Source organism: Chaetodon trifascialis, chromosome 3 (assembly GCF_039877785.1).
Source record: "Chaetodon trifascialis isolate fChaTrf1 chromosome 3, fChaTrf1.hap1, whole genome shotgun sequence".
In the NCBI taxonomy this organism is placed as follows: Eukaryota; Metazoa; Chordata; class Actinopteri; order Chaetodontiformes; family Chaetodontidae; genus Chaetodon; species Chaetodon trifascialis.
Genome location: NC_092058.1, coordinates 24,909,893 through 24,929,303, shown reverse-complemented (window position 1 = coordinate 24,929,303; position 19,411 = coordinate 24,909,893). Strand labels below are relative to the sequence as shown.

The following is a 19,411-nucleotide window of genomic DNA, read 5'->3' as shown; positions in this document are numbered from 1 at the left end:
ATCAGAGTACAATCCTGTCAACTGAAACTCAATGAAACGACATGTAAAAGGGAGGGTGTTCATATAAATAAGTGCAGAATTTCCTGAGTAAATAAGGTCTGAATGGATTTCACACCAAAAACATCTATTGAACTCAAGGCCGTATTGTAAATCATTACTTGGTGGATAAATTACACCCTGGGTAAGGACAGAAAAGATAATGCATGTGTTTTTGTTTCTAACAACCTTGGCTGTGTTTTGTTCTCCAGGCCTAAGTGGGGTTTAGAAGTGACATCTTCTAAAGTAGCTGATGTAAGCACAAACATGTAGAGACGCTGCTGGGAAACAGAACTAGCTGAGCTTGTTTAACAGAGTGGGGAATAAACTGTTACTCGCAGCTCTGGGTAACGGGGCTTCAAACCACTTTCTGACAACTTTTTTTTCCCCTTACAGAAAACTCTGAACAAGAAGAAACAGAAAGCAAGCGTGTTGGCCTGAGGGAACACCCAGCACCCCTGGCAGGTGGTGGTGTTGTGGCTTGATAAAAGTCTGGGCCTCCTGACCCCCCCCTTCTCTCCCCCCATGCAGGATTTAACAGCACACACAGCCTTGATAACAGGCACACACACACACGAACCCTTTCACCCCACAGGGTTTCCACAGTATCATCACAGCAGGAGCTGCACGTCAGTTTTGTTGTGAAAAGAGACACTGCAATAACACATACAGCTAACACAAAGTACTCAAGTGGTGGCGTTCTGAACTCTGTGGGTGGCAGGATTAAGGTCCCTTTTATTCCTTTTTTTGGTGCTTCATTTTAACAAAAGAAGAAGTCTGAGGCATCATTAAGTACAAAGTCTTTATTTTTATTTTTGGTATGGCTTCTTTGAAGGGACTGTAAAAGACATTTTTATTGAAAAATCTAGAGAATTTCTGATGCAACCAGTCAAGGATCTACAAACAAGCATCTACTGTAGTTGCCGTGCACCTGGGCAAATCCACTGACACAGTGACAGGACAAAAACCAAAATGAATACGACACCTGTGGGTCTGCAGGTATGCCTCTGCAGGTTAAATGACATCAGTGCCACAACTATAGTCATCACAGTTACAAAAAAGCTATTTTAACTTAGTACCTTGTATAAATACCTACATATAAATATTGTAAATGTACTTGATGACTGAAAACATTTCAAAATGCTGTACATGAATGTCCTTTAGAGGGCAACAGTTTGTGACAATCTCAGTGAGAAAAGGAGAAAACAAATAATACACTGATGCCTGAGCTCAGTGTCAGCTACCTTTTAACATCGATACACGGCGCTCCTGGTCCCCATCACCCACATACTGCATGTGATTATCTACATCCATTTGAAATCAAGACCTAAGTAAGCCAGATTAACGTCACTGACTGCTGAAAGGCCAGTTAGAAAGGGTTCGGTGATGGGAGGAGCACAAAAAAAGAGGAGTTTCTTTCTTTTTTTTTTTTTTTATTAAGGCCTCTTTAATTAAAAAACAATTTTTAAAAAATGTATCGTCCTGACATCACAGTCTCACAACAATGGAGCTCCCCCTGTCTCATATCCTGAAACTTTCTGTTTTGTCCTTGAGGTGAAATCTTGTCGTCGTCCTGTGAGACGCTTGAGGTTTGTTCATGAGCCGGTGCTCTACCTGCATGGGACGGATGGGACCACAGACAGCCTGACAGGCTAGCTGGATGCCTCCACAAATCACCATCCTGTCTTCACCCTCCACCCCACATCTCTGGCTGTCCCCCAGTGTCCTAAAGCAGCAGTGCCCTTCAAATCCACCCCCGATAGAGTGGGTGGGGAGGAAAGAGGTGTTACATGTCCCAGACAGCTCTCAAACAGTCATTAATATGTACCATGGACACACATTACTTCCACTGATTGAGCCAACGACATGATAACATTGATAATGATGGCATTCAAACAAACATTAACAATGACATTAATACAATAATAAAGGACAAAAAAGAATAATAATAATAATAACAATAATAATAAAAAATGAAGTGTCAGCTTCTGGAAGCCCTTGGAAGCAACCACATACTTTATGCTGTTTAGCTTCCAAACCTGACCCACGACAGTCCTCCAACCCCTCCCACCCCTTTTACCCTTTAACCAATGAGCAACCAGCTCATTCTGATCTTATAGTGCAATAGTCCCACCCTTTTTCCTGAAAGCTCCTGATGACGATAGCGTGGTCACCCCACAGGAGGTTTTTGCCGTCCTCTGTTCAAAGGTCCGCAACCACTCCTCCTCCACCTCCACCTCCACCTGTTCTTCGCTTTATCCACCGGCTCACTGCATACGGTCCGGCTGGATGTGCTGCTGCGGTGCATAGTGCAGGAAGGCCGGGGCTTGGGCAGCAGCGGAGGGGAGGGTGGGGTGGACGGTGGCTGGAGCTGTGGCGGCGGTGGCTGGGCCGGCGGAGGCTGAAGGGCTGGTGGCGTAGCTGTAGCCCAGGAAGCCGGCCGGGGAGGCGGCATATGGGTACTGCTGCTCAAAGGCTGCCTGTGCGTACTGGGAGTAGGCCGCGCTGTAGTCCAGGTACGGGCTGGTGCTGACGGAGGTGGAAACCTGAGTGGGCAGCACCAGGCTGGGCTGCACATAGGCTTGTGGGTAGACGTATGGCTGGGCCATCCTGCACACAGACACAGAGACCAAACAGAGTGATTAGACAGAGCGACTGAAGCACCAGAGCAGAGAGCCCAGGGCCTGGCTTCTATTGTTTACATTGCTCCCGGAGGGCGAGTGTGGTGGGAATGTAAACTCTCTGTAGGTGTTCTGAACTTAAAGGGTTCTCACGCGGATATCCACTGTTATTAAAGACTAAATAAACGAGAGGCAGAGGAGGTTAGGACGCGAAGGTGACTCAACCCTCCGTGTGTGTCAGTTAGTAAAACCTACCGAACCTGTTAGGTAGGGCCTCCTGAGGTAAAGGGGAGGGGAAGGGGGGAGGGGGGAATGATAGAGTCAGCCGTTACTGGCAGGTTTTCAAGATCAGGCATCAACAAAGTGTTTTAACAGCTGCTGCTCTTCACCCGCTGAACACACTGAAACACACACACAAAAAGGGAAGTGCGAGGCGGCTGTGCAGAAGTTGCAGTTCGTCTAGTTCTCCCTTGTTGTGCTAACCTCGCGCAGACAATCACAGGTGATGATGCTAACTGGTATAGGTATCGGTGGCGGGGGAGCTGGTGGGGTTGGGTTGGGTTGGGTGGGGGCCTCATGGGCCAGCACTCAGACGTAGCTGATTGGAGCTGTGGGGTCTGGGGAGCGTACTGTTTCTCCTTCTCTTTAGGTCTGTGCTTTACCACCTTATCCATGGAGGAAAGCGAGAGGAGAGGGCTTTAGAGGAGTCTATTTTTAGTCAGGACTTAAGTATCTCTCCTGGGTTTGTTGTCTAAAGGGAGGGATGGTTGTGGCATAGAGAAGAACCCCTCCTCCATTTTAAGGGTGATGCAACAGACTTTTTTTTTTGATAGCCATTACCCTTGATACTATGCTTTTGGGGGAAAACATCCACAGACACACACTCTGAGACAAAGAAGAGATAGTCACTTTGACGTACGCTCTTCAGCTGCCTCTCAGTACTGATGGAGATCTTCCTTTCATGGACTGTATTTAAGTTTCAGGCTCAGATTTTTTTCCCCCTACAGATTTAATCGAGGAGAAGAAGAGGATCAGCAATGAGAGGCAGCCATGAAGTCAACACAGCAAAAGATGGAAGCATGCATGGGTAGGGATGTCATCACGCTCTCAAACACACACACGTACACACACACACACACACACCCTTTCCAATCCCACTCCCCCACTTCCATCCACCCACCCACTCACCAGTTACCACTGCAAACCCCAAACCATGCCATAATAGGGAAAGAGTCACACCGCAATCAGCATAACCTCTTCAGTTCATATCACACAAAAGGCAAAAGATAAAAAGCCACTTCAATCCATCACAGCACACTGCACTGCACTCTCAAGCCATCACTGGCACCTTGGAGAGAGGCTGGCTGAGGGAGGGAGGAGCGGGCAGACATTTTCTGTCAAACCCCTCCTCGGGACAAGTCCTGTACTGTGGGCATCTTCTGATCCTCTGCTGGTTCACTGGTCAGCTGGCAGCAGAGAGCAGCCGTAGCAGAAGGTTGGATAGGAGGATGGCAGTGATTACTGTCAGCAATAACATTAAGGTCTGATTGTATCATTAAGTCAACACAGGGATGTGATCAAGAAGCACCAAGGCTCCAAAGCTGTGTAATCTCATCGTTAGAAATTCAATAGTTGCATGATCATAATCGCAAAAAAATCCTGAACCAAAAAAGAAAAATCCCACTTATGATGTGACATTACAAACATACAAAACCATAAAGAGCAGGGCTGGTGAGAACTGTAGCTAAGAAACATGCACGGCCCACTTTTCCACCACGAGGGCAACATTTCAAACAACAGCGCGGCAGGAACGAGGAACAGAAGCTCACTGGGACATCTGAGGGGAAAAGTGGTGGACATAAAACCAAACAGTGGCATGCAACGAGTAATCATCAGCAAATGAATGTAACCCCCCACCCATGAGCGCAATCTACACTTTGTGCTCACAGTGCTATTGAGCTGCTTACAAAGAGGCATTCACTCTCGCGCACAGCTTTCAAACAGGACCATACATTAATGCTGTGGGGCATATGTGCTTTCACTCGCATCATGTATAATGAGCCTGCCTTCTCTGTGGCCTTGGCAGTGTGTCGCCACAGGCAGTTTGCCTTAATCTAGGCTCAGAATCAAGTGACCTTGTGTAGGAAAAGTGGAAGAGAAACTCATGTAAATAATATGAGCCTCAAGGGAGTTAAAGGAGAGACAAAGCACTGATGTCATACATCTTTGGTGTAGATCTGGAGATCTAAGCTGTAATTTTAGAAAAAGAGGAACGGCGGCCGGGGTAAGTTAGGGACAGAAGCGAGCACCCGGGGGCCGCAGAGATGCCAGATGCCAAGTGGATTGTGGGACAATGGCAGGGGAAAGAGGATGACGGCCAGAAGATCATCGGTCAGCTGGTTTTGTGCTGACGGCCAGTCGCTGTGTGTTTGACGTGGTGCCACTCTGCAGGCTGAGACACGCTCACCAGAAAACATTTGATGCTCAGAAATATTACCAATGCGGGCTAAAGTCATCATCATCATGAAGGCCACTTAATGAGCTAATGTGAAAAGCCTGGGCGATATCACACGCAGCAGCTAAATATTTCTACATGATAACACAAATGACCTTCAGCGCATGACTCACTGCAACACTAAGTGTGAAAGCAGACGGGACTGGAGCGGGTGGGGGAATTAAACAACACCTTACAGTACTTGTAAGAGGACTTCATAACCCCCCTCCCCCCCGCCCTTTGTTTGAGAGGACTGTGAATATTCTTTGAAAGCAGGAGGAGGAGAAAAAAGGTGTTTTGTTTGGCACCTGCAGAGGTGAGTTTCCTAGGGAGTACACAGCCTCATTAAGCATTAGTAAACACGCAGAAAACACCCCCAGATACCCTCCCCCTCAATCTCCTCTTTAACCCCCCTTCCTCCCTCCCAGTCTCACAGAAGTGTCAGTTTTCAGTGCCTCTGACACGCTGGTAGTGGCAGCACTTAAATGAGAGAAGTAAAAAAACAGCGCTAAAGGAAAAAAAGGGGTTGTGTATGATGTGGGAAAGAGCAGGGGAGTAGACGGAGTGGAGGAGGTGAGGCATGAGAGGAGACGAATCTGCAAGCACACCGACAACTCCTCCCCTCCCCATCAAAACAGTGTCCCTGGCCCCAGTGACCCCCTCTGGCCCTTACAGTCCACAGCATCTGCTGACCACAGCTATACACACACTTGCAGCAGTAAGTCCAAACCAGCACACCACCACTACATGCAATGCTCCAGCACTGCTCAAAATCCTTCTTCAGAGCATGTCCTCACACCATATGTTGTCAAGGAGTTGGGGGGGGGGGGGGGGGGTTGAGAGGCTGAAAGAAAAGCCACTTGTACGTTCTGCATCTCAGGGAGGCCTGCGTCTGTCACCCGCCATACACAGGAACCTGAGAGGAAACAGACAGGTGCTCCATGCGCCTCTGGGGTGGTGGTCATGGGGGATTAAGGGGGTGCAAAAGGCTGTAATATGAGACAGCACCTGTCAGGCACGTGCCTCAGAGCGGCATCCATGCTCACTACTGCAGCAGGAGCGCGGACACTGGAGGGACTTTCCAGTGTCCTCCTGAAGTCTTGGCACTTGATGGGACATGTCCCCAGTGGACCAGAGATTTGTCAGATCTTACGGGGGACATGGCTGATAGGTGCTTCTTCTGACCTCAAAACCACCAAATGTTTCTTGTTATGTCTTTGTCCCTGTGGACCGGCCTGGGATTTCCATCAAGCTCTTAAGCACTCACATGCTGTGAGGTCACATACTGCACAGGGCTGCAAACACTGGTTATTTCATGATATCATTTATATGATATATTAATCTGCCATTTGTGTTTTTGATGAATTGACTGATCATTTCATAGGACGTTTCTCAGACATACTGGAATGAGTGAGTTTTGGTCATTTTTGCTTGAAAGTGACTTAAACAGTTAACTGATTATCAAATTTGCTGTCCTCTAATTGCCTCCTGATTGAATTAATTTTTCTACCCTGAAAATATATCTCAGGCTGCAAGTACTGATTACTTTCACTGTAGATTAGATCTTGATTGTTTGTTTGAGCGAGTGGATCCATCATTTAGCCTGAACTGCTGGTTGTGTCTGACCAACAGTTCAAAACCCAGAGCTTCAGTTTCCCCTAATGACTTCATAGAGTGGACTTCTGGTGGTGTTTTAATCTTGCAGACAGATCTGAGGCTGTTGTGTGCAGAGTTCAGTGGTGGGGGATGAATTCTGCGAGCTGCAGGGGGTGAGGAGAGTCCTTACTGCAGTGAAACGCTCATTAGCTGCTCAGCAGACCTTGGCTTCTAGACCCTATCCAGGCTGTTTCTACAACACAGCCGCTTCTAGGAAGCTTTCTCAGTGACAGAGTGCACTCAGGCAGGTACACAAGTCAAGAGGCTCCTGACAGAGGCCAACAAGTGAGTCACACATTCACCTCTGGAATGCTCTTCTATTACCACAGATATGCGAACCATCTCCCAGCCCTCTCAGGCCTACGGAACTCAAATATGCTAATAGACTACCTCTGGAGTTGCATGTGGACACAGAAACTGACATGTACTTTCTAGAGGCCATGTTTGTCAAAGAAATAGCCTGGTGGTGTCCCATGGAGGGTAATACAAGAGAATACAGCAAGCGCCCACTCCCGCTCACTTACCCATACTGTCTCTGGATGAGCGCCGGGTGAATGGGCTGCACTCCGATGGATATGCCTGGAAGATAGGAGGCCGGCTGTCAGACACACACATTTGCATTTACAGAGGAGGACCAGAGAACAATACACAGAGGGCGCAGAGAGACAGAGGCAGAGCCTGTTTCAAACCTACCACAAATGGAACAACAGTTTCAAATACGCAATAGGCAGTAAAGCATGAATGTATTTGAGCAAGTGAATAATATTAGGCATGGAAAAACAATCTGCTTCATATGAACAGTACACATCGTCTCACTGAAGTAAGACTCGCTGCCACACACACACTAAATGGTAGCAAACAGTCTCTTACGTCACTGGGGACAGGACAGTACGACCAGAGGACCGGACAGAGGACAGACTTGGGTGATTGGATGGATTTTTTGGGGCAGTTTTGTCCTTTTATTTTGCCTCTGTTGCTGTGTCAGACAGGCTAACCCAGTGGCACAAAGAGGCCAACAGTATGTAGAGCCACAACATGTTCATCTAACTCAGTGAATTAAGGCTTTATTTGAACCAAACCAGAACAGTGGAAAGACTAACCGAGAGGGTTTTGGTGAGTTTTATTTGAATGTATTGTGCTTTATGATGAGTCGTAATTCAGTAAAAGAGGGAAACTTGAGTTCAGTAGGTGTGCAGTTGTTTTTCTCTGGTTAATCTGACAAATAGGTGAGTCAATGTGCCTTTTAGGAGCGTGAACTCTGGTAAACCTCCCTGCAGCTCTAGTTTTTGCCCCATTTTGTTGTAGCATTTTGGTTTGATGTCATGGATATTCATTTCTTACATTCTACAGTATCACTATTGTTTGAAGCAGCATTACTTCCCTGATTTCACCAATGATTGCCTTGACCCGTGAAACATCGTGCATCTCACCTGTCTGTATGCTGCGGGGTTTGGCACCCAGGTAGGCCAGGTTGACATTGGCCTTCCTGCCATCGATTATGGGGTTGGGATCCTTGCAGGCTCTCTCTGCTGCTCCTCTGTCTGTCATTGTCACCTGATGACAGAGACAGGCTCATCAACAAGGTCTCATCACAAGAGAAAAATCATCGTCTCATTTAACAAACGGACGGTAGAAGGGCATCTTCGGCTAGTGACACGTCAACTATTCAAGCAAAAAAAAACAAACAAACAAAAAAACAGCTGAAATGCATAAAAACAGGTTGGTCTTGGTTTTTTCTGTTGGTCTCATCAGTAACTTCCCCCTACAGGCTTTCCACTGTTGAAGTTCTGTTTATCAGAAGAAGAAGAAGAAGAAGAAGAAGAAGAAGAAGAAGAAGAAGAAGAAGAAGAAGTACAAACAAAGCACAATGCTAAGCCTTGAAAACTGCCCACAGCAGCGGTAGCCAGCCACTTGACTGCCACTCAGCCACAGGCAGACCTGCTGAAATATGGATCTGGGAAGAGCAACAAGGAGCTTATCCAATTAGGGACAAAATATTAAGGAGATTGGTATTAGTCCACCCCTCCTCTCTCCCTCCTGGCATTAGACGAGCCCTTCTGTTTTGATTGCCACATTCTGCCAACTCAGAGGGTTCAGTCACCTCGGTGTGCGGCCCGAGCGGTGAATGTAGGCCACGGCTTGCACTGTTTAAGAGGACGGGGCTTTTTAAAAGCAGTGCGCCTCTTTATAGTGGAAGGATCCGGAACAAAGCCCACTCCAGGGCCTGTGTTGTGAACACACAGGAAGGAGCGAGGCTGTGTTTACACTGTGAAGAGCCTTGCTGTGGGGGGGGGTTCTACTAATCCACCTCTGAAGTGTGTTTAGAAAAAAGGTGCGCTCAGCTCTGGGGCGCCTCCCTCCCCTCCTGGTGCCAGCTACCTCTCCGACTGGAACGCTCGGAAAACAGAATTAGCAGGTTGCCTCATGCCGCACAAAATGTGTTTGGTCCCGGGCAGCACCCACATCGGCCCGAGCCTGTCTAACCTGAAACACCAGCTTCAATACGCAACCGTTGGGAGACCAGCTCGACTCTCAGGACAACTTTCTGCCGAGTTAGGGAGCTGATGTGTAAACACTGATGCCAATTGTCTTCCAATCCTTCCTTTAGAAGTAAGCATGCACACATAGCAGTTTTCCATTCCTTCTTTGGCCTGACAGAACATTAGTGCTGATGTGCCTTTCCAAGGTTCTGGTAAATATTTGCATTTCTGGTGCTGCTTCTGTTCTTTGTGTCAGAGAGAGAGACTATCAGTATCTGCCTAGAACTGGATAAGTTCGTGCAAAGTTTGTGCAAATTTAAATTAGACACCACATCCTTTCATATTTTTCATTCACCTGCCTCACAGCAACTCTGGCCAAGGATCAAGTTGTGATTACCTTACTGGTAAACAGCACTTCTCGCACCTTAGACCATGAGATCAGAGGGCAGGCACGTCTATGTACAACTTATACTTCCAAGTATTTTCTACAGCTTGGACCGTCCACAGACCCAAAAGGCTGGGATCGAAGGGACTTGTGATAAGTTTGTAGTATAGGAGAGCCAGTTAGTTCATGTTGGAATTTCTCTCTCTGCAGCCAAGATGTGATGTAAATCATGTGCTACAGCCGACTGCTCCGGTCCTTGACAATGGAGGGCAGGGTGTGCAAGGTCAGCCTCCCCACTGCTCCAAAATATCCATATAAAGCAAGCAACTAGTGCAGACTGTCCCAGTCCCATACACACACACACACGCGCGCGCACACACACATTCTAAGCTGGGACTGCTCAGGGGTGAGTAAGGGGGAACTTCACTGGGGGGGTGCACATCAGACATATGTTGAAATATAATCGTCTTAGTTACCCATCAACTTGTGTGATCCCTCATCCTCATTAAGCTAAAATAACAGCCAGCCAGGCGGAAAAACAGAGGTGCTGTGCAATTATGCGTGTAAGCTTCAGTGGGGGATTACTTTTGACATAAATCTGAATGATTGCATACAGCAGACACCATTTACATGGATATGTAGTCAGAAACTCCCAAAATGAAGAGAGCGGGGGAGACGCCAGCACACAAAAGGAAAGTGTTAAGCACACACTAATGAGAAGAGTGCGTTGATGACACTATCCAGGAACTAAACTATTTGGCGGAGTGATAGCGAATACGTAATGTGGTTTGTGCTAAAAGTTGTGAGTGAGAGCTTCGTGCTGCTCTCGTGGCGGATATTAAAGTTCGTGGCTGTCTTGTTTGTACTCACAAAGCCGTATCCTCTGGACTTGCCGGTCTGTCTGTCCGTTATCACCACAGCCTCGTCAATGTCCCCAAAGACCTCGAAGTATTTTCTCAGTGAGGCATCGTTCGTGTGGTATGGCAGCCCGCCGACAAAGATTTTGGTAAAAGTAGTGTCTTTCTGAAGCGTTGTGGGATGCATGACTTCCAGAGCTCCGTTCATGAACTGATGCAGAAGCATTGGTCAGCCGGAAAAGAGACCCGAGGCACGCTGAAGACTTCAAGAGCTCAACAACGTCCCAGCATCAGTACATCAGAGCTGCGGGCTCACTCACTGCGGCGCGCTGCACTTTTCTTCTCGCTCTGCCTTCACGACAACCTGATGACAACTGCTCTTCTCACCGCGGTGGGTCCTCCAGGAGCCTGAACTGGTTGCTTCTTTGGCCGCTGTGAGCAAATGCGCCGGGAGACTTTATACACCAGGGCTGAGGCCACGCCTAGGCCTAACTGTTGACCAATCGGCGTAAACGCCGAGTGCCAACTTGCGCGGCGGCTCCTCCCATTGGTCCGCCTCCCCCCGCGCGGCGCTGCACCTGCTTTTGTCCTTTATGACACAAAGAAAACGCGTACAGTGCGGCAGAGAGCGCGGCTCAGCCACATGGTGAATTGTACTGTAATGAGGAAGTAATTGTCTCGGCTTCTGGCCTAAATCACCTTTCCAAGCGGCGCAGATCAGCAGCTAAAGTCCGCTCATTTTACTGTGACCACGCTTTATAATCATGACATGGCACATATACCCTGAACTGAAAGCCAATAATAAAGTTATGATGGAGCTGTGACAAGAAAAACACCATCTCAAGTAAAAACACAATAAACTCCGAGGCCTTACTTTGTAATCTGTCCATGCTGGGTTTGTAATCTTCACCTTAAATGTTTCCTATTACTTAATAGACCAACCGGGAATTCACGGCACCACCTGTACTTTTACATTCTTAATCTACAGTCTTTAAAAATCTTCCTAGTATGGTCTCACAAAAATATTCAATGTGGAATAGTGTCAACATGGTAGAACCATGGAAGATCATTTAAAACCACCATTATCATCACATATAAACTAAAATGGTTACGAACTCCTTTTATATGGAGGCAGAGTTGCATGACAGGTGTGTGTGCAGGCTGTGTCCTGAAAGAGACTGGTTAAAGTACAACATGACCAACTCCAATGGGCCTGCCTCAACCTGCCACCTAGTACCCTATCATAAAAGCAAATGATTGGCACATTTTGGCCAAAACAAATCCAAAAAAAAAACAAAAAACAAAAAACGGGAGCAAATGTTAAACGGGAACTTGAGTCAAAGTTCTTACCTTTCAGCACCAAGGTAATACTTTCTACATGTGTCTACATGCTACTCAGGCACTGATAACCTCTGAGCAGGAGAGGGCAGATCCAAGGGTCTACAGCAACAGGTCGCTCCACCAGCAGTCTTCCAACAGCTTGGCTAGGAGCTCTGTAGGAGCCTTACTGAATCAGCCATACTGTATTTATGATCAAGGGTGTAAAAGAAACACAGTGCAGCTTGACTGAGCAGCATAGGAGACAGCGGCCAAGAGGAGCGTTACCAGCATCACCCCATCAAAGCTGAGACGAGCCGGTAAACTGTGGCACCAGCATATTTTCCCGCCCCAGGTGCCTTGGAGTTCCCCTGCTAAGTATCAAAGGTCAGGCTTAACAGTGAGGTGATACTCTAATGACCTCAATAAAAAGGCCTTTAATTCACACCTTTTCCTCTATGAACTACTTCACTTTTCACACGCAGCCTTTGTGGCTGCCTCATTCATATCCTCTTGATAAATCCCCATTTCCAGCTGTGTACTCCTGTTAGAAGGACTCAACTTGGATGAAGACTCTCACTGTGCTGCTTTGATCTCATTTGGCCTGTTCGGCACTCTGACCTACGCCCCTGCCCTTTTCTTCAGGGCACTGCCCTAGTTAACGCAGAGGACAAAATGCTCCACCTGCTGGCAAACCTGCATTAAAACAAGCAGAGAGGACGGGTGGACGTGATACAGATGTTGTCCAAAGTTTATCATGTTGATTTTGTGAGGATTCCAGTGATGAAGAGATTTACAGCTGAAATATGAGATAGCCGTCAAGTTGGTGGTTTTTGCATGCACAATACAGTTCCTTGAATCCGCAACATTTATACAGCAAACACAATAGGTTATCTTTTAACCTACTTACTCCCCGTAGGTTGGAATAAACATGTTGAAATCTAATAGCACTTAATTATTTATTTTACATCCCAGTTTCATTAATGGAGCTAAACCACGGAGAAAGAGGAAGTCATGAGAGAATGAAAAGTCTTTGGAAAACTGTAAGGAAAAATAAAAAAGAGGAGCTGGACACATAAAAAAAAATCCTAACATCAAGATGAATAACAAATAAAGCCCTCCCCTTCTATGATGACCTCTAAGACCAATTGTAATGGAGCTGTCATCAACGCCAGGTTGGGTAGGCCCCTCTGATTGGTCCATGCACAGTACGCAGCACCACCGCATTGGTCCAGGTGTTTGCCGAAAGGAAGGAGTCTGTCTCGAGCGTATACACACACTAATGCAGCAGGTCTTCCGCATCTCCCCACAAGAGATGCGACTTGGCACGACGAATCTAAAGACAGGAGGGAGCAGTCAGTCACAAAGAAATTTGTTTGGTCTTGTTTATTTCTGAGGGGGTGTTCGCTGTCCCTTTTTGTACAGAATAAACAGCATGACATCACTCTTCATCGGACAAAAATGAATCCTTGCGGATGATAATTACAAATTAGTGCTCGTCTATGTTCAGTAGTTCCTGATTCTTCTCACAGTCATCTCTGTAATTGAATAAATAACAGTGCATAACTACATTTTTATGTCATTGAGTACACTGCACAGCCAGCGTCATCACCAAATTCATGATTGTACAGGCAGCTTGTATAAACTAGTACAGCAGAAACCACACAAGCCTTCACCATGACCTCACTCAGGTCAGTGCAGTACCACTCCCACACTAAATGGCTACTTGCAGCAGTAAATGGCAGTACTGAGATCTGAATCATATCTATCGTTACTGCTCATATCCATGCATGCCAGGGATCATGGGTGCCTTTAAAGGCCCCACTGTGAGTCACAAGGGCATTGAGGAAGCGGGGCAGCCCCATCCGGCGACCACAGTCTCCAGGTTTACAGACAGCGACTGCCCTTCTCTCACCATTTCTTGTTCCGAGGCTTCAGCTCCTCGGCAGCGTTCCTCAGAAAGATGTAGTTCTTCTTCTGGGGGTTGTAGTACTCATGGCCCTGAGGCAAGAGAGACAGAAGCACAATATTACAAAATATGTGGGAAGGCCAGCACGAGGTGCATGCCGACAGTTTTCGACCATTGCAGTGAAATACAAACACCTGCTCACGACCTCCTACCTTCGACCAGTCGTAACTGGAAGCATATGCGAAGATGTTGCCGTTGTGGTTGAAGCAGCAAGCCGTGATGGGCTGGTCGAGCTGCTCTGACGTCTTCAGCTTGGTGCGGGCGTCTTTGTCCCAGAAGCTGAAGCGCCCATCTGAGCCCACAGTAGCCAGTGTGCCATGGACAGGATGGAAGGAGATGGCGTTCACCTGATGGAAAGAAAGGGACGTTAGTAGGTGGGACAAGGGGAAGCATTTTAACTGGGTGGGTTGGTGTATTAGAGCGACTTTATTGTAATGACTGAATCTGTGAAAAGACACACAAGGGCTGTCCAGCAAGATAGTTTCACCCAAACTATTGTGAAAACTGATTAGTATGACCCACCACAGCCCTATTCAAATGACACAACAATTATATTATAGTGGGTGTATTTAAAAATGCTGATCAATTATATATATATATATGTTCACATCAACATTGATTTCAGATATTGCACACTGGACTAAATGACACACACTATTTACAGACCTGTTTCACCGCAGACATAACGTGTCATGAGGAGAGCAGAGGACAGGACAAGCAGAACCTCTGCTTCCAGCTCAGAGCAACTTACAGCGTAGATGTCCTGTGGAGTGGTTGTGTTGGTTCCGTTGGACCTGTGGCACTTAAAGGTGAAGTTGTCTTTGGCTCTGAAAGGCATCGAGAACACACACACACGTCATACTTTGACAGTAAGAGCAGTTTCTTTTAAATTAAGTAGGAACAAAGCAATAATCAAACATGCTTGAACTTCACTGGATTAAAGAAACAGCCGTAGCAAGACTTCAAACAATCATTCAGTAGTAAGAAATCTGATTGTTTTGGACACTCACGGGTTTGGAGGATTGATGTAGTGGATGGCCACTCGGCCCTCAATGCTTCCCAGTGCAAAGCCTGTGGGCTTGTTCTGCTTGTCCTTGAATATGGCAACACAGCGGTGCTGCAGGCCCAGGACGGAAAGGTACAATGGATCAAGGGGCAGTCACAGGTGAAAAAGTTTATATTTTGCATTAATTAAAAGAAATCTGGCTGCACATACAACTGCAAGGATGAGTGGTACTACGATGTATACAGAGACAAATATTAACAGTGGGAAAAAACAAAGAGGAAATAGCTCATGAAGGAGGAAAATTCACCTGATGTTTGAGAGGAGAGTCTATTCTGCGGAACTCAGAAGGCTGGTTCTCCAGCTGGTAAACTATCAGGCCCCTCTCAGCAGTGGCAACCACCGCCATGGGGTAAACCTACACATCAGAGTCAGGAAGGTTAAAAAGCACCAAAAGAAAATCCAAATAATCCATTATCTATCCAGCAAGCATTCAAATTTCTCTCACTCTCCTTATAAACCACTTACAACATCTGCACAGTAGCATCTCTCTGGCATCTGCAGAGACATCATGGGATTGGGCGAGCGGGTGTCCCAGAACTGAAGAGAAAAACAGAAAAGCTGTCATGTTTCTCAGTGCGACATAAAACACTATAATGTTTGATATTGCCCTGCGATCGGCTGGCGACCTGTCCAGGGTGTACCCCGCCTCCCGCCCGTTGACAGCCGAGATAGGTTCACTCAAACTGGACTTTGTGGATCATGTTTCACTGTCTTGTCTTTTCTCCTTGTGACCCTGAATGTAAAAACTGAACACGTGTATTTCAAGCACTAAGAGATGTGGCCGTTGTACCTTCAGTGTTTTGTCCCAGCTGCCAGTCATGATACAGCTGTAGTTCGGGGCTTTTATCCAGTGGATTGATTTGATGGGACCATCATGCTGTGAAGAGACACGGTGAGAGGTGTGAGATGATTCTGATTCATTCTTATGACCACACACCTGATCTGGGGGCTCTTATAACAACCTGTGCGATCTGCATTGCTTGATTGCTGTTAAGATCCCACATCTTGGCTGTTTTGTCACAGGAAGCAGTGAAGACTTTACTCCCGTCCTGGTTGAAGAGAATAGTGCATCATAAATGATTCTGTGGCCCAGCAGACAGCATCCATTACAGGGCTTAAATGACTTTGCATGATGAGACTTACATCACTCCAGCACGCATCCAGCACTGGACCTGTGTGCATCTGTTGGGCTTTGGGGACAGTCTGTCCATTGTCCTGCACCTCCCAGCATCGGACCTGTGGTCAGATGATACGACATAGACAAACTCATTATGTAGTGCGAAGTAGTCCTTCATGGAAGGCAAGCCTGGTGAGGGTATCCCCCTCAACTTCAACTGTACTTAAATCCTATATGTAAATTATCAATGTTTAACTCACTAAATCCATCTACTAGAGTGCACCATTACAGTGACTGAATAAATAACTCACATCGTTGGCCCAGGATCCTCCGATGAGAAAGTTCCCTGGCATGGTGGGGGGACTGAAAGCCAGACAGCTGATGCTGTCATCTGGAGGTGAAGTCACTTCAACATCCTGCAGAGCAAGTCATGAACACACACAACAAAGAATAACAAACAATGAACAGAGCCCTGCTCTTCACAGGATAACAGATTTGGCATGAGTCTGGAGCTGTTCAGAGAAACAAGTCCTTCAGCCCAAACCTGCAAAAGCACAGGTTGAGTCACAGTTAGCTGGATCATGACCAAGACGTTTCTGGGTGAACTCCATACATGAACTCATTTGATATCCTGCTTTCTTAGATTTATAACAGAGTGTTGCTTTGATTTTAGAAGAAAACAAGTGGATAATTGTAAAATTACTGTGACCTGTTGGCATAATTATCCCCATTACATTTTCATACCGAGGGGTTACTTCACACATGATGAAACAAAATGAAATAAAAATAAACAAAAGTTTGTCATCAAAAAATTTACTTCAGAGTACTGCCAGCATAAAAAAATAAACTCAACAAAAAGATCCTGCCTGTTCAAAGACCAATGAAGCCTGAGACCAAACAAAACAGGACTTTGTCATTTGAACACAAAGATTTTTAATTAAACATTTAACTGCAGAAGTTGTTCATGGTATTACATCTGATTTTAGCTAGATTTTAAAAAGGTTTAATTTTTATAGCAGACTTATGACCGTCACTTAAAAACCTCTTGCACATCCACTTGGAACCCCCACAAACCACATACAAACATCACTCATAGTCTGGCCACATCCACTGGTTAACTAGAGATGAATGTGTGGAAACGATGTAGAGCACAATATAAAACACAGTGACATTTTGTAACAAGGCAGAAACACACATGAAGTGAGACTAATGTCCATGAATCTATTATCTATGTGCATGCTGACTGGGCTGCCAACCCACCTCCTTCATATACCTAGTTTCAACTCTCTACTGATGCTGTCTTAGTCTTGAAATCAGAGAGCACTGTTAGTCAAAACAAATTCACCCAGGATTAACAAACCGGTCCTCCAAATGGTATCAAAGAACCAAATTAGCTGGATGAACGGGGCCCAGGTGATGGCAGTTTGCTTTATAAATGTCAACATGTCGGATGCTTTTCTCTAGTATTCCGCTAGTTTACCTTCATGGGATTATGGCTGTCTGTTGCTGTGTTCCCGAAGACACCCGTCCCTCCTGTCCCAAACCCAGTGTTTGCCCCAAACAAACTCATGGTGCATTAAACCTGATGTACGCCTGTGAGAGAAGACGGAGACACAGTGTAATTTACAACACAGCACATTTTATATTATCATATTATCAGTATTAGTAATAGATAAATGGTGCTAACAGGTGCTGTAACTCATGTGATGCAAACAAAGTAAATGTAGCATTGAATCTAAAAAGGGCGTGAAGGCAAGTCAAAACTGCATGTAGAGCAAAGCTAGGTAGCTAACGTTAACAAATAACATAACATTACACCACATTACAATAGGCACCAGACCATTGGCATTGCACCCAGTTAGCATGCATAACACTGATGACAAAGGTACGATTTCGGAGTAAGTAACGTAAACCAAAATAGCCGAAACCTGATAAGACATAGCGGGACAGCTAATGTCAGCGCTACCTGTCTAGCTAAACGTCACTTACCGCTGCTAACTACTAAATACTACATAGCTTGGTATTTTTTTTATTGTATAATATTTGAGCGCATCTACTCATGTTACTATTTTAGCCATTGTGTGGGTCAGAAAATACATATGACACATGTTGGGTAATTTAACAACAACTAACGTTAGCCAGTTAATGAACGTTACAGTAGCCGGTCACGTTAGCTAACATTTACTACATTAATACAACTTTCCTGTGCAGTCACATATTCAAACACCGCGTTGTATCACCTGCAGTACCGTCTCATAACTACATGAATATACATACCCCCAAATGTGTTAAACTATGGCTATAAGCTTCAATAAATGCCAAAATGAATTCTCGTAACAAAAATGTGGCGCTTGTTTCTCTGTGTCGCAGTTTGATGACGTTTCCCTCTGCGTTAAAAAAAGCGTGTAATTTCAGGAGTAACCGCTTGGGGGCAGTGCATGACAGCAAGTCACTGTACTCTTCAACGGAAAGTAACTGAAGTGTGTCTGTGTGCTGCATTCAGGGGATGAATCCATCCATCCATCCATTATCTATACCGCCTATCCCTTTCGGGGTTGCGGGGGGCTGGAGCCTATCCCAGCTACAATGGGCGAGAGGCGGGGTACACCCTGAACCGGTCGCCAGCCAATTGCAGGGCCACATGTAATGACAAACACGCATTCACACTCACACTCACACCTACGGACAATTTAGAGTCATCAATTAACCTAATGAGCATGTTTTTGGTCTGTGGGAGGAAGCCGGAGTACCCGGAGAGAACCCACGCATGCACGGGAAGAACATGCAAACTTCACACAGAAACCGGGGATTCCCTGACCCGGGGATCGAACCGGCAACCTTCTTGCTGTGAGGCACGCGCACTACCTGCTGCGCCACCGTGCAGCCTTCAGGGGATGAATCTCGTCTGTAAATTTGCATGGGCCAGAACAGGGACTCCCGGGTCCCAAAAGGCCACCCCATTTCCCGAGGGCAGCCATACTCAGTATCTGCCTCTTCTGTCTGCCGCAAAAGTATTGGAGTGCACAACGTCCAGCATCATGCAAGGTAAGTAAATAACTCCTTTATAAAGAAGTACTCACATCCTTTCCTTAAGTAATTGTAGTAATACAGCAGTAAATGAATACCCCATCACAAGTTAGAGTCTTGTTATGTAAATGTAACTAATGTAAAAGAACAGGAATATTATTGCAATGTATACAAAGTACCAAAAGTAAAGATTATATGACTAAAATGCCACCTTTCAAAGTGTTTTTTTATTAGTAGTAGGTACACTGTAAACAGTATTTTAATGTTGCAGTTGGTCAAGAAAATTGAGATAATTATAATGGATATTTTACTTTAGAACAATTATTTTAGAAGATGATTTTACGTTTTGATTCTAAAATCTTAATCTGCAAATTTACCAGAAAGAG

General features: G+C 45.9%; 2 protein-coding genes across 3 annotated transcripts; both read right to left on the bottom strand.

Moving 5' to 3' along the window:
• Window positions 1-826: 826 nt before the first annotated feature.
• On the bottom strand, window positions 827-11,480 carry LOC139329033 (RNA-binding protein 38-like). The gene is made up of 4 exons (XM_070959154.1): window positions 10,543-11,480; window positions 8,238-8,361; window positions 7,332-7,386; window positions 827-2,646 (listed from the first exon to the last, which is right to left on the bottom strand). Exons 1-4 carry the CDS (start codon window positions 10,753-10,755, stop codon window positions 2,304-2,306), a joined length of 735 nt encoding a protein of 244 aa, XP_070815255.1. The 5' UTR covers window positions 10,756-11,480; the 3' UTR covers window positions 827-2,303.
• A 784-nt stretch (window positions 11,481-12,264) lies between these two features.
• On the bottom strand, window positions 12,265-18,389 carry rae1 (ribonucleic acid export 1). Of its 2 annotated transcripts, XM_070959814.1 has the most exons (13): window positions 18,276-18,389; window positions 17,479-17,591; window positions 16,310-16,414; window positions 16,025-16,117; window positions 15,844-15,930; window positions 15,672-15,758; window positions 15,347-15,418; window positions 15,129-15,236; window positions 14,826-14,932; window positions 14,567-14,642; window positions 13,968-14,162; window positions 13,762-13,847; window positions 12,265-13,182 (listed from the first exon to the last, which is right to left on the bottom strand). In XM_070959814.1, coding segments are annotated over exons 2-13 (1,107 nt in total). In that variant the 5' UTR covers window positions 17,569-17,591; window positions 18,276-18,389; the 3' UTR covers window positions 12,265-13,181. The 2 variants fall into 2 exon arrangements, with proteins under 2 accessions (XP_070815915.1, XP_070815914.1); XM_070959813.1 differs by lacking the exon at window positions 12,265-13,182 and having other exon boundaries at window positions 13,758-13,847.
• Between the last annotated feature and the right edge of the window lie 1,022 nt (window positions 18,390-19,411).